The following is a 15,953-nucleotide window of genomic DNA, read 5'->3' as shown; positions in this document are numbered from 1 at the left end:
TGTGATGGGTGACTGGTTCTTTTGTCCAGGTTATCAATCTGGCAACCTCATATGTTCAGTAGATATAGACAGAGTATATTTGGCTGTAAAATCAGCAAGTTACAGAGGCTATATATGGAGGCTATATGGAACTATTGATTTTCCCCTTGGAGTAATGTAGTTAGTTTTCACTTCAGCAGTGAGCGTGCAATCACAAGATGCTGCGATTTACTCTCCAACCAGATGCAGTATCACATCTTTCAATATAAACTAATGGACGTCTAGAGCATCATCACATCTTAGTGATGTGTTCTCTCTCCCCACCAGAACTCACTTAAAGAAACACACAGTGATAATAGAGTTTAAGACTTTTAATAATCTGACAAGTAAACTCAGGGGACCAGCTTTTGAAAACAGGATATGACAGAATTGGAGGAATACTGCATTGCAAAAGGGAGAGCATACATTTCAGAAGCCTCACACTGACATACAGTAGTTTCATTAACTCAGTAGTGGTTGGCCAGCAATACCGGATATTGTATCATACAGTGTTGCACAGTCGTTGGCGTCCTTATGGTTTTGGTCATAATCTTTCAGCATACGACAGGTGTTCCTTAGACCAGTCCATTAATTTATAATGTGATCAATCTTTAAATTCAGAAAGACTATCAGCCTACACTAAAATGCCTCAGAGGCGATGTATACAAAATGTGTCCACAAATAACAGCTATGTGAACAACAAATACAATCATTTGAAGAAAGAAAAAAGTTAAATGGCTGGGAGTAATTTAATACCAGTTTGTTGTTGCCCTTCCAGGCTAAGGAGTCTCCCTCCTAAAGAAAGAAAAGCTATTTCTAGTAAGTGCAAGCATTTCCAAGATTTAAGTCAAATTTATTTTTACAGGCGTAGGGAACATGCTTTTAGCTTGGTCCCTCACTTCTCCCCCTCCTAGTTGATGATGTACATTGGGGTATCAGTAACTTGTCCATCATGGGGATAACTATATCATGACACCTCAATGAGTTCTACTGAATGGTTAGGGCTGGTCTGTGTGGGGGACAGAGGCCTGACGTGCACAAATGAGATGTTCCCACTGTCATCTCCATCACCTCTGTTGTTCCCACAAGGTTCTTAGTCTCAACCCCACTTTGGACCGCACATCCCATGATGCACTGCTTCCACCTAGGCGACAGGGGGGCATCCCCTCTGTGGTGTCCGTTTTGGATGTAGCTGATTGGTGCAGGGTCTGACCGTGGTGGTGACCACTGGCAGAAGGCAGAGGAAGCCTCTTTCCCAGCTCTATGGGTCTCTATGGGAGTCCTAGTGGGGCTGAGTTTGGGTCTGGGCTCCAGGGCATAACTGTTCACCATGGTGCCAAATGAGTCATCCACCATGCTGATGCGAGTGGAGGTACACATGATACTAATGCTGCCGCCCACCCCTCTGCCACCCCCAGCCCCATGCCCCTCCTGGTGGCCCAGCACATGCTGGCGCAGGATCCTGCGGAATGTGTGGCGGAACTCCCGGAGGCGGTATGCGTAGATTAAGGGGTTGACCACGGAGTTGGCATGGGACAGGATGATGGCGATGTTCATCACCCAGATGTGTGGGCGCCCACAGTCCTGGCAGAACAGGTTGAAGCAGTTGATGATGTGCAGGGGCAGCCAGCAAAGGGCGAACAGCCCCATGATGATGGCCAGAGACTTGGCCGCGTGGACCTCCTTCTGCAGGGTGGAGCGGGAAGATGTGGATGACGAACTTGTCCCGGGGGCGTGCATGTGAGCCAGTTTCAGGTCAATCCGCCTCAGCTGGCCCCTTGTTGCCATGAAGATGTGGGCGTAGATGGCCAGCATGACCAGCAGAGGCACCAGCACGCAGCCGAAGAAGTTGAAGTAGACCATGTAGTCCAGGGTGACCACACCCTCGAACAGGCACTCTGTCATGCCCTCGGGGCATGAGCTGCTGTTGGTGGCGTTGACGCCCCTGTTCCAGCCCAGCATGGGAGTGAGGCCGATGCCCACAGAGAGAACCCAGCACACTGCGATGATGCCCTTCGCCCTCCCGGCCGTCACAAGGCTGTTATACCTAAAGATCACATGAAAACACAAGAGAGGAATTCAGATAGGTGCTTTATATTTTTTATTACATGACAAACATTGATGTTCCCAGGATGAGAGAGTTCCTTTATTCAAGGCCAGACAGACTCAATAACAAAGCAAGTTCACCTTTCCTGGACCAAACGAATGGCTTCCTGTGATCAGAGAGCTCTGCAGAATGTATGGGACAGGCTTCAGAGGGTAAACAGCCTTTATACATAGAATGTACCCGTATCTACTTGTATAGCAGCAGCCTTTTGGGAAATGAGTCCATTGTTTGACAGACTCGACTAGCCCTGCCATACTAGGAGATGGAGCAGCGGATATCAGCTCATGTACTATATGTGGACTTAAGAAAGCATTTCCTACCTGTATTGTGATTTAGGGAACATTGCACAAAAGCTTATCTACCCTCTGATGTAACCCTTGTTGGCTGTGCTTTGTTTGTGCCCCAGACAGTACACAAATTAAAATCTGTGTTCTATGTAATATGCAGAATGAGATCAACCGATTGATATAATATCACAAACCACTCAATATTGTGATACACCACAGCTATAGAAATTTAAGGCAAATATTCGCTCAGCATTAAAGCAAATACTAAGGGGAACATTCAGTCTTAAGGCCAATAGTTGTAATGAACAGAATATTAGGCTGTTGTCAGGTCTTGCTGTCTGTATTCTTCCATTGGCCATTTCTAAACCAGAGTTCATAATGTAAAATCTCAAAGGGCAGCGCCACAGACACATGACCCAGTTGTTTGTGGTTAAGGGGTGGGTTGGGGGGTCCAGGGGGAATTAGGCCTCTGTGAACCAGGGTGGCGGCAAGTTTACTAAGCCCCTTGGATCTAGAGCTCAGGCTCCAATGAAAGCTCATTCATATTTCACACACATACAAATACACACACACACACACACACTGGCTGGGCCCCTAACCCTAACCTGCAATGACTTTTCCACGAAAGCAATGCCTTCCCACAGGAGAATCAAAATTGCGGTTGTGACTGTGACCAAACAGTGGCTTTGGTTACCCACACGTTTGTAGTATGAGGCACCCTATTTCACTCTAGTTTCACTCTAGTTAAGGGGATTTTGGTTGTTGTTGCCAAGTTTGCGGGTTGTTTGGTTGTAGTCTGCAGGAAATATCCCTTAACATATATTCAAAGTTACATATTTGTCCCTTATGCAAACTTGAGTGCCTTATTAACATAGCATACTAAACTAGCTATCTAGACATTTATTGCAGGCAATTTGTTGCAGTTAATGTTCCTAATGACTGGTGTTGAGCAGATAGCAACCCGGATGATACATATTTTGTAATTATTTTTTATATATATATATATATATATATATATATATATATATATATATATATATATATATATATATATATATATATATATATATATATATATATACATACATACACACACACACACACACATACCCCTTTTTCTCCCCAATTTCGTGATATCCAATTGGTAGTTACAGTCTTGTCCCATCGCTGCAACTCCCCTACGGACTCAGGAGAGGCGAAGGTCGAGAGCCATGCATCCTCCGAAACACGACCCTGCCAAGCCGCACTGCTTCTTGACACACTGCTCGCTTAACCCTGAAGCCAGCCGCACCAATGTGTCGGAGGAAACACTGTCCAGCTGGCGACCGAAGTCAGCTTGCAGGTGCCCGGCCTGCCACAAGGAGTCGCTAGAGCACGATGGGACAATGAAATCCCGGCCGGCCAAACCCTCCCCTAACCTGGACGATGCTAGGCCAATTGTGCACCGCCTCATGGTTCTCCCGTGATCGAACCCGGGTCTGTAGTGACGCCTCAAGCACTGCGATGCAGTGCCTTAGACCGCTGCGCCACTCAGGAGGCCCAACCCGAATTATCTACCTGCCATCACACCCTGAGGGAGAGCTGAAAAACAGAAAAACACAAAGCTCTCTCTCTCTGAACCAAAGAGTTGCTCACTACCCTGTCAGGTTCTTGGTTCAGCGCAGTGGTGTACTTTAAAGTACTACTTAAGTAGTTTTTGGGGTATCTGTTTTCTTTAATTGACTATTTATATTTTTGACAACTTTTACATTTACTTCACTACATTCCTAAAATAATATAATGTACTTTTTACTCCATACATTTTCCCTGACACCCAAAAGGACAGGAAAAGGGTCCAATTCATGCACTTATCAAGAGAATATCCCTGGTCATCCCTTCTGCCTCTGATCTGGCACTCACTAAACAGGTTGAGATAATGGATGGGCTGGACATGCCAAGAGATGAGTTGGGATTGGTCTGCCATGTAGAATGCTTCTGTCTATAACATGAGCTGCTCAGTATGTGTAGATAATCCTTGCTACCGCAGCTTTTTTGAAAGAGATGAAGTTAGCCATGGACAACTGCAAAAGTGTTGCTACTGCTCTCAACAACATTGCTGCCCTGAATTTAGTAGGCGGTCTGTGTGAACCGGAGTGACTTGACACAACTGGCCAAACAAGCTGTAGCTACAAACAAAATGGAAACGACACTTAGTTAAAGTGGTTCCAGGCTGCCATGAAGCGTTCATCCATGTATACGGGTAAGAGTCTAGCTACATATTCAGATTTTATATGTTTCTAATTTAGTCAGAAAGTACTGTTAGCTAGCTAGCGAACGTTAGCTTGCTGACTCGCTAGCTAACGTTACGTGTATGATCTGTGTCAGTGGCGGTTGGTGCCGTTTAAGATGAGGGAGGACCATTTTTTTTTGTTCATGAGCATTGCCTTATTTCTATTACAGCATATTGGATGACTGTCATTCATATTCCATTCACCCAGTTCAATGTAACATCGATAGGTTTAGGCTACGACATGATACTCTAATTTTCCCTATATCATGAGGTTGCTACAACCTAGCCTATGAATGAAAGTTTCCAACTTAGGTGCACACAGGTCGAGAGAAAAAATTGAGGTGACAGACTGTCACATTCAATACCAAATTCAGGTATGTTTATCCCTGTTTCATTCCGTTTAAGAGATGTTTTTCAACAGAATCGGCGGAAAGAACACACCCCTGATCACGCGTAAACACAGTTCACTTTCATAGCAGCCACGTTGTATTTCTTCTCGCATCTATGTATGCACTCACTAACTGTCTGGATAAGAGCGTCTGCTAAATGACTAAAATGTAAAATGTAAATCTATGCACTATCCCCCTCTCACCCTTTCCCTTTAGTTGTGGACTTCAATGCACAACACATCAGCTGTATGAGACCAGGCGAAAAAACCTTAATAATTACTGTGTAAGTCTATGGAAGGGGGTGACAGCCATGAGCGTCCTAGGTTTTGTATTGAAGTCAATGTACCCAGAGGAGGACGGAAGCTAGCTGTCCTCCGTCTACACCATGGTGCTAACCTACAGAGTGCTGTTGAGGCTACTGTAGACCTTCATTGCAAAACACTGTTTTAATCAATTATTTGGTGACTTTAATATATTTATTATAGTTGTATCTAAAAGGATAACTTTTTTAATGATTTATCATTTGTATTTTTATTAAAATTCACTGAGGATGGTTCTCCCCTTCCTCCTCTGAGGAGTCTCTATAGATCTGTGTAGTAATATTACTTGTATCTCAGAAAGCCGTTTGCATTGCTAGTTATAGCCTAATGTTAGCTACCTAGCTAACATTGAACCTACACTACATGACCAAAAGTATGTGGACACCTGGTCGAACATCTCATTCCAAAATCATGGGCATTAATATGGAGTTGGCCCCCATTTGCTGCTATAACAGTCTCCACTCTTATGGGAAGGCTTTCCACTAGATGTTGGAACATTGCTGCGGGGACCATTCAGCCACAAGAGCATTAGGGAGGTCGGGGCACTGATGTTGGGCAATTAGGCCTGGCTCACAGTCGGCGTTCCAATTCATCCCAAAGGTGTTCGATGGGGTTGAGGTCAGGGCTCTGTGCAGGCCAGTCAAGTTCTTCCACACCGATCTCGACAAACCATTTCTGTATGGAAATCGCTTTGTGCATGGGGGCATTGTGCACGGCGAGCTTTACACCACTCCAGCCGACGCTTGGCATTGTGCATGGTGATCTTAGGCTTGTGTGCGGCTGCTCGGCCATTTCATGAAGCTCCCGACAAACAGTTATTGTGCTGACGTTGCTTCCAAAGGCAGTTTAGAACTGGGTAGTGAGTGTTGCTATTTTTACACACTACACTCTTCAGCACTCGGTAGTCCCGTTCTGTGAGCTTGTGTGGCCTACCACTTCACGGCTCAAATGTCTTGCTCCTAGACATTTCCACTTCACAAAAACAGCACTTACAGTTGACCGGGGCAGCTCTAGCAGGGCAGAATTGTGATGAACTGACTTGTTGGAAAGGTGGGATCCTATGACGGTGCCAAGTTGAAAGTCACTGAGCTCTTCAGTAAGGAAATTATATTGCCAATGTTTGTCTATGTAGATTGCATGGCTGTGTGCTCAATTTTATACACCTGTCAGCAATGGGTGTGGCTGAAATAGCCGAATCAACTCATTTGAAGGGGTGTCCTCATACTTTTGTAAATATAGTGTAGTTGGTTAGCTTTAGCTAGCTGCAGATTCATACTACAGCATTTCATGCATTGTGGCTAGCTATGACAATCCGTTTGTATGGTATGCGTTGGGATTATGGTTAATTGTTTAGGTACATGTCTAAACAAAAGACTCCACATAATTACATGACCCATCATGTTTGCCAGGTGTGTGTCGGGGTGATTACTGCCATCAATTGTATTTCATGAACATGTGTACATGTCTAGACAATAGTGACCCATCCATTTAGCTAGATGTGGCTGGGGGGTGGTTATAGCATTTATTTTGCATGACACATCAATTTAGACAAGTGTGTCTGGTTAAACAATCTAATAATGATAAAATATGTATAAAATATTTTTTTATGGACACTTTATATTTTTGATATTGCTACACCTTCTGTATCCTGTGCATGTGACAAATAAACTAAGATTTGATTTGATTTGATATAGTGTGTGTTTACCAGAGATGGTAATGTAAAGAACAACATGACCTGCACCAAAGTCAGATCAGGATATACAGTTGAAGTCAGAGGTTTACATACATCAAAATAAAGGAAACACCAACAGTGTCTTAATAGGGTGTTGGGCAACCATGGGCCACCAGAACAGCTTCAATGTGACTTGGCATAGATTCTACAAGTGTCTAGAACTTTATGGGAGGGATGAAACACCATTCTTCCATGAGAAATTCCATAATTTGGTGTTTTGTTGATGGTGGTGAAAAACGCGGTCTCAGGCACCGCTCCAGAATCTCCCATACAGTTGAAGTCGGAAGTTTACATGCACTTAGGTTGCAGTCATTTAAACTCGTTTTTCAACCACTCCACAAATTTCTTGTTAACAAACTATAGTTTTGGCAAGTCTGTTAGGACATCTACTTTGTGCATGACACAAGTAATTTTTCCAACAATAGTTTACAAACAGATTGTTTCACTTATAATTCACTGTATCACAATTCCAGTGGGTCAGAAGTTTACATACACTAAGTTGACTGTGACTTTAAACAGCTTGGAAAATTCCAAAAATGATGTCATGGCTTTAGAAGCTTCTGATAGGCTAATTGACATCATTTGAGTCAATTGGAGGTGTACCTGTGGATGTATTTCAAGGCCTACCTTCAAACCCAGTGCCTCTTTGCTTGACATCATGAGAAAATGAAAATAAATCAGCCAAGACCTCAGAAAAAAATTGGGAGAAATTTCCAAATGCCTGAAGGTACCACATTCATCTGTACAAACAATAGTACGCAAGTATAAACACCATGGGACCATGCAGCCATCATACCGCTCAGGAAGGAGACGCGTTCTGCAAATCAATCCCAGAACAACAGCAAAGGACCTTGTGAAGATGCTGGAGGAAACAGGTACAAAAGTATCTATATCCACAGTAAAACGAGTCCTATATCGACATAACCTGAAAGGCTGCTCAGCAAGGAAGAAGCCACTGCTCCAAAACCGCCATAAAAAAAGTGTTATGAGAATTTCTATCCCAATGTTTCAAAAATGAACTTATTACTCAGTCTGTATCCCAGAGGTTGTAAATCTCTAATAATCAGACCAAGCAGCCCAGCATACAATCATCAGGGTTTATTCATGAGAACGTTCTAAAACAAAATGGTCATACAATATTTTTATATGCACACGTCAGAGAAAGAATCCCTCCCCTCTGTAGGCAGGCTGTAGTTTTCCACTTTATAATTGCTCTCCTGACCATCAGTTCACACACACACACACACACACACACACACACACACACACAAGCCTAACAGTTTCTCTCCTCCCTAAATTCCTCAGTTATCTTGGTTTCTCAGTTGCCTGTAGACAGTTCTCCTTGTCCTTTGTTGTCTGGCCTAACTCTTATTCACATTGCTAAATAGTAGCACAATGTCATAATCTTTACTGGTCCTACACTCACACATTACCAGGTAGTAGATTCTAACACATCTCACACAGTTTCAGAGTGTAATAATTAGTCACTACTAAGAAAATACTAAATCATACTTAAAACAAGAACATTTCACAACTATATTTAAGGGTGGAACACTTAGTCATTACTTTTAACCTGATTCCTATATCAAAAGGCCAGACTACGGTTTGCAACTGCACATGGGGACAAAGATTGTACTTTTTGGAGAAATGTCCTCTGGTCTGATGAAACAAAAATAGAACTATTTGGCAATAATTACCATCATTATGTTTGGAGGAAAAAGGGGGTCACTTGCAAGCCGAAGAACACCATCCCAACCATGGCAGCATCATGCTGTGGGGGTGCTTTGCTGCAGGAGGGACTGGTGCACTTCACAAAGTAGATGGCATCATGAGGAAGGAAAATTATGTGGATATATTGAAGCAACATCTCAAGATATCAGTCAGGAAGTTAAATCTTGGTCGCAAATGGGTCTTCCAAATGGACAATGACCCCAAGCATACTTCCAAAGTTGTAGCAAAATGGCTTAAGGACAACAAAGTCAAGGTATTGGAGTGGCCATCACAAAGCCCTGACCTCAATCCTATAGAACATTTGTGGGCAGAACTGAAAAAGCGTGTGCGAGAAAGGAGGCCTACAAACCTGACTGTTACACCAGCTCTGTCAGGAGGAATGGGCCAAAATTCACCCAACTTATTGTGGGAAGCTTGTGGAAGGCTACCCGAAACGTTTGACCCAAGTTAAACAATTTAAAGGCAATGCTACCAAATACTAATTGAGTGTATGTAAACTTCTGACCCACTGGGAATGTGATGAAATAAATAAAAGCAGAAAATAAATAATTATCTTTCTATTATTCTGACATTTCACATTCTTAAAATAAAGTGGTGATCCTAACTAAGACAGGGAATTTTTACTAGGATTAATTGTGAAAAACTGAGTTTAAATGTATTTGGCTAAGGTGTATGTAAACTTCCGACTTCAACTGTAGGTATAAGGAGTGTATTTATACCTGGAGTTTTTCCTTATTGTAGGCTACTACTTTCACCACTTTTAGTCTTGAAATCGTTGGTTGTTAATTACACTACCTTAGTCACTCTGTTTAGCACATGGCCTCACATGTGAATCCTTAAAGAGATGGGTGGGGCTAAGGCTTAAGAAGGTGTGAACGATGCTGAATAGGTGTAGACAAAGAGGAGCTCTCCAGTAGGTGTACCAAAACATTCAAGGGCCATTTTCTCAAAAGTGGGGTTACAAGTTGATCAACTTTCAAAGCAGAATTACTTTCTCCATTGTTCCTCAACTGCAGTGTATGATATACCATTTTGTAGCTCTGAGTCTCTACTTTTATCCAATGTAAAAAACACAATTTCAAATGGTAAATTATGTCCAGTGTGCCCCTGGCTATCCATAAATAAATAAAAATATTATAATAATTGTGCCGCCTGGTTTGCTTAATATAAGGAATTTGAAATTATTTATACTTTTACTTTTGATACTTAAGTATATTTAAAACCAAATACTTTTAGACTTTTACTCAAGTAGTATTTTACTGGGTGACTTTCACTATTTACTTGAGTATTTTTTTTATTAAGGTATCTTTACATTTACTCAAGTATGACAATTGGGTACCTTTTCCACCACTGGTTCAGCGACTGTAAAACGTTTTAGCCACATTATCTCTCAAAGTGTTAAGCCTGATTTGATCCTAACTTGGCTGGCTCACTCCGAGGCTGGAACCCAGGACCTCTGCCTCACAAACACACGTGACCGCCATCCTGAAGCGTCTTACTCAGTCGTGCCACCCGAAAAGCTAGCTATCGGCACCACAAGTGGAGAGTTTCACCGTCCCATTCTGCTACACAGTCACGGTATAGAATAGAGGAGGTGTATGGGACATTCAACATACAACACATTCAAAAATACACTGCTCAAAAAAATAAAGGGAACACTTAAACAACACAATGTAACTCCAAGTCAATCACACTTCTGTGAAATCAAACTGTCCACTTAGGAAGCAACACTGATTGACAATAAATTTCACATGCTGTTCTGCAAATGGAATAGACAACAGGTGGAAATTATAGGCAATTAGCAAGACACCCCCAATAAAGGAGTGGTTCTGCAGGTGGTGACCACAGACCACTTCTCAGTTCCTATGCTTCCTGGCTGATGTTTTGGTCACTTTTGAATGCTGGCGGTGCTTTCACTCTAGTGGTAGCATGAGACGGAGTCTACAACCCACACAAGTGGCTCAGGTAGTGCAGCTCATCCAGGATGGCACATCAATGCGAGCTGTGGCAAGAAGGTTTGCTGTGTCTGTCAGCGTAGTGTCCAGAGCATGGAGGCGCTACCAGGAGACAGGCCAGTACATCAGGAGATGTGGAGGAGGCCGTAGGAGGGCAACAACCCAGCAGCAGGACCGCTACCTCCGCCTTTGTGCAAGGAGGAGCAGGAGGAGCACTGCCAGAGCACTGCAAAATGACCTCCAGCAGGCCACAAATGTGCATGTGTCTGCTCAAACGGTCAGAAACAGACTCCATGAGGGTGGTATGAGGGCCCGACGTCCACAGGTGGGGGTTGTGCTTACAGCCCAACACCGTGCAGGACGTTTGGCATTTGCCAGAGAACACCAAGATTGGCAAATTCGCCACTGGCGCCCTGTGCTCTTCACAGATGAAAGCAGGTTCACACTGAGCACATGTGACAGACGTGACAGAGTCTGGAGACGCCGTGGAGAACGGTCTGCTGCCTGCAACATCCTCCAGCATGACCGGTTTGGCGGTGGGTCAGTCATGGTGTGGGGTGGCATTTCTTTGGGGGGCCGCACAGCCCTCCATGTGCTCGCCAGAGGTAGCCTGACTGCCATTAGGTACCGAGATGAGATCCTCAGACCCCTTGTGAGACCATATGCTGGTGCGGTTGGCCCTAGGTTCCTCCTAATGAAAGACAATGCTAGACCTCATGTGGCTGGAGTGTGTCAGCAGTTCCTGCAAGAGGAAGGCATTGATGCTATGAACTGGCCCGCCCGTTCCCCAGACCTGAATCCAATTGAGCACATCTGGGACATCATGTCTCGCTCCATCCACCAACGCCACGTTGCACCACAGACTGTCCAGGAGTTGGCGGATGCTTTAGTCCAGGTCTGGGAGGAGATCCCTCAGGAGACCATCCGCCACCTCATCAGGAGCATGCCCAGGCATTGTAGGGAGGTCATACAGGCACGTGGAGGCCACACACACACTACTGAGCCTCATTTTGACTTGTTTTAAGGACATTACATAAAAGTTGGATCAGCCTGTACTGTGGTTTTCCACTTTAATTTTGAGGGTGACTCCAAATCCAGACCTCCATGGGTTGATAAATTTGATTTCCATTGATAATTTTTGTGATTTTGTTGTCAGAACATTCAACTATGTAAAGAAAAAACGATTTAATAAGATTATTTCATTCATTCAGATCTAGGATGTGTTATTTTAGTGTTACCTTTATTTTTTTGAGCAGTGTACATTTAGACATAACAAATAAAGACAACAAATAATTGTAAAGATTATCAACTAAACTAACCCTACTTGACAACCACGCAAATATTGTCCATTCCTCACAGACAAATTATTGTTATCTATAAACTATCTCCATTTTGTCATTAAAGGCAGGACTAAAGGACTATAAATATACATCTAATTGTAAGGAAATTCAACAATTTTCCCCTTTGGGGAAATTAATGACTATAAAGCTAAAAGGGAGGGATGACAATGCTCTGTGTGTGTCCCCTTGTGTCACAGTGACAGAGAGGCTACGTGAGAGTGTTCATGTTTCTGTTGGGGGGGGATCCAGGGCTGTTTGAGGTGAGAACACAGTCCTGTCTATATATACTGTGCCTGGGCCCGCTCCCTCACAGGTCTCCCCTGGTGTTGATTTACCAGGATGATAATGATCAAAGCCTTTAGCCATTTTAATCCTTCCAGCAGCACACAAACACTAACCCAATGAAGCCTGTGGAGACATTTATCTCTGTCTGCCCTGCGGTGGGAAGATTAACCCTAATCGAATTACCCTGCTATAATTCAATGTATTTTCATACACAAATGCATTGTGCTGTGCACATCACTTATATCATAGCCAAGATCTAATGGGCCAGAGGACCTGCCTTTTGATGTTCTGTAAATAAAACAACATATCAAGCATAGATGATACCTGTTTGTTTGATAGTTGGTTTTTAGAGAAGACCAGGAGCAGAGTGTCACCACCATGCTCAGCCCTGTCCCCAGCCAACCCCCCCCAGTCCCCTCCCTCTCCTCCCCTGCTAAGGTCATCACCTGAGGGGACTCTTGATGGCAATGTAGCGGTCCACAGCGATGGCCAGCAGGCTGAAGATGGAGCTCTGGGTGAGCACCAGCACGAAGCAGGCAATGAACAGGCAGCCGTGGAAGTTGGCGCAGAAGCCCATGCTGATGGTGATGGCGAAGGGGATGGCCAGCAAGCCCACAGCGATGTCTGCCACCGCCAGGGACACCACAAAGTAGTTGGTGATGGTCTGCAGGGTGCTGTTGAGGCACACGGCCCAGCAGACCAGCACATTACCGGTCACGGCCAGGCAGGCGATCACCAGCTCCAGGGCGATGTAGACCAGAGAGGCATTGTTCAGCATGGTGGGGCCGGGGGCACGTTGAAGGTCACAGCCAGAGTCTGAGTCAGGTAGCAGGGAAGGGGCCTCCTCTCTACATGCATCGCTACACGTGCAGACTCTGGCCCTCCACCAGGGACCGTCCGTTCGATGATTAGCAGGCTCAACCACCAGTAACAACTTCCTGTTTCTATAGCCGTTGCCCAGAAATGGTGCCACTGCCAACCACAGAGCAAATGAAGAAGTGAGTCGAGGTTCACTCTACTCTATTGTCACGCTACAGAAGGTTGTTTGGTTCTCTCCTTCTTCCAGTCCTTCTGTCCAATCGTGTTCTCTGTTGCTAACCTCAGGGGCTGGACACTGCACACTGGGAGAGGCTGGAGTGTTGCCGTTGCCAACCAACTGTCACATGAAGATCAGTATCCTGCAGTGAGAAAGAGAGAGTAATGTTTACTGTTCATTTCTGATTGTTTATTTCCCTTTTGTTTATTATCTATTAACATATGTTTCCCATGCCAATAAAGTCCTTTGAATTGAATTGAGAGAGAGAGCGAGAGAACAATCTCATTACTAGTTTCTGTACAAACAGGCTGCAGGTCAACCAGCACACACACACACCAGGTCACAACAGCAATTTGTCTCCCAAAGCCAGCAGCTCTGTTTCCCACACAGATCAAAGCACAGTCCAATAATACAGCTTTTATTTTAGGACAGCTTTCCCCTCAAAAAAGGTCACACTTATCACCAGACCCTGTCACGCTTCTCTCTCCAATCAAGAACCAAGAATTACGCCAATGAGCGTAGCGATATGAATTGTAGTGACACAGCTAGTGCTATTATTGGAACAAATATTTAGACAGTGTTTCTATTGTAATCATTTACATGGCTGTTCCTATTCTATTCAAGGTGTGGTCTTTTTCTCCAAAGCATTTCCTAATTCAGCCAGGTTCTCCTATATCTAACGCTGTTGTTGGCAACTTTCCTTCCTGTTGCCAGTACAAACCCCTTAGCAAGAGAGATTGAAATGTGGGCTAGTCTATTGAGTTTACTGGGTTTCACAAACCCAGGAGAACGAAGGAGAGACAGACATGTTATTCCTATGCCAGTTATTACAAAAGCCATATAGCCCTCACTTCAAAAGCCCTATAGTTCTGTACGAGTATACACCTCTGGATATGTATAAATGGATCAAATGAAATCACATTTTATTTGTCACATGCTTCGTAAACAACAGGCGCAACAGTGAAATGCTTACTTATGGGTCCTTTTCCAACAATGCAGAGTTCAATATAAAAGATGGATATTAGCTACTACCTGAAAGTTCAGTATCATGACAGAAACCGTAGACAGAGGGAAACTATGACGTGGTATAAGATGAAGCGTTCTCAATGTGAAAACACTGCTGTTCCCTTACTGATAATATGCAGGGGGCAGTTTTCTTCTATTTATAGTAAGCAGCTAGTTGTTATCAGGCCTGAGGGAACCCTCTTGGCTTTCATGTTTAGACAGAGACTAGACCGCTCGTTCCCTTGGAACCCACTGAACTGTGTTGGCAGCCTTGTCTGAGATTGTGGCAGAGCACATACCTCAAAAAATGTGCCTTCAATCAGGGCGACAAGGCGACTGCACCTTTATCCTGGCCCAGAAGGTCTGTAACCGCTCAACCCCTCCCTCACCCCACAACCCCCAGAGCCCCTATGGAGTGAGATAAGGACAGTGGAATCTAGGGAGGAGGACAGACTAAATGGCGCTGTCATTGCTGATGTGGAAACATAACCTGGTTTCCACTTCTGTCACTACTACATTATATAATTTCTTATTGCTGACAGTGATGTAGTGGTAAAAAAAAAAATTGGTGGGTGAAGTCTGGTTGCCGTGAAAAAAGTAAAGCTCACTTTACTTTAAATGCATTTTCCTCAAAAAGGTGGGTAAACTTTCAGGCAAAAAAATAAAGTGGGTAAACTAGAAGGCCCATATGGCAACCGGAGTATGGGCAAGTGGGTGTGTCGAAAGGAAAGTAGTGGGCGTGTGAAAAGGAGTGGGTGTGTCGAAAGCGCTCTCCTATAGACAGTTTTGATTGAGACATTATTTTTTTTGTACCACGCAACTACCGTACCATATTTCACTGTTAGTTTTACAGAAATAATGGTAACTGTTCAGTTATTAAAACTGACGATTGTTTATTTTTTCATTAAAAGTACTGATGACGGGTGTATTGTTGCTTGTATGCATTGTATGCGTGTGCTTACCGTGACTGTCACCCTGATATTGGCTATTAGGTAGCTACAGTGCCTTCGGAAAGTATTCAGACCCCTTGACTTTTCCCACATTTTGTTACGTTACAGCCTTATTCTTAAATGGATTCAATAAAAATAAAAATAAACTCAGTAATCTACACACAATACCCAATAATGACAAAGCGAAAACAGGTTTTGACATTTTTGCTAATTTATAAAAAATAAAACAGAAATACCTTATTTACATAAGTATTCAGACCCTTTGCTATGAGACTCAAAATTGAGCTCAGGTGCGTTCTGTTTCCATTGATCTTCATTGAGATGTTTCTACAACTTGATTGGAGTCCACCTGTGGTAAATTCAATTGATTGGACATGATTTGGAAAGGCACACACCTGTCTATATAAGGTGTGTGCACAGTTGACAGTGCATGTCAGACCAAAAACCAAGCCATGAGGTCAAAGGAATTGGCCGTAGAGCTCCGAGACAGGATTGTGTCAAGGCACAGATCTGGGAAAGGGTGCCAAAA

The 15,953-nt window shown here is 43.7% G+C and overlaps 1 protein-coding gene across 1 annotated transcript; it reads right to left on the bottom strand.

Moving 5' to 3' along the window:
• Positions 1-336: 336 nt before the first annotated feature.
• LOC311127824 (adenosine receptor A2b-like) lies at positions 337-13,611 on the bottom strand. The gene is made up of 2 exons (XM_084159704.1): positions 12,880-13,611; positions 337-2,065 (listed from the first exon to the last, which is right to left on the bottom strand). Exons 1-2 carry the CDS (start codon positions 13,209-13,211, stop codon positions 1,006-1,008), a joined length of 1,392 nt encoding a protein of 463 aa, XP_084015830.1. The 5' UTR covers positions 13,212-13,611; the 3' UTR covers positions 337-1,005.
• Between the last annotated feature and the right edge of the window lie 2,342 nt (positions 13,612-15,953).

Source organism: Coregonus lavaretus, assembly GCF_964263955.1.
Source record: "Coregonus lavaretus genome assembly, chromosome: 4".
NCBI classification, from domain to species: domain Eukaryota; kingdom Metazoa; phylum Chordata; class Actinopteri; order Salmoniformes; family Salmonidae; genus Coregonus; species Coregonus lavaretus.
This window is presented reverse-complemented; position numbering and strand designations above follow the sequence as displayed.

Coding starts and splice junctions, on each gene's coding strand:
- LOC311127824 (XM_084159704.1), bottom strand. CDS start 13,211: ATGCTGAACAATGCCTCTCTGGTCTACATCGCCCTGGAGCTGGTGATC. Junction 2,066..12,879: donor GCCATCAAGAGTCCCCTCAG/GTGATGACCTTA, acceptor TGTGATCTTTAG/GTATAACAGCCTTGTGACGG.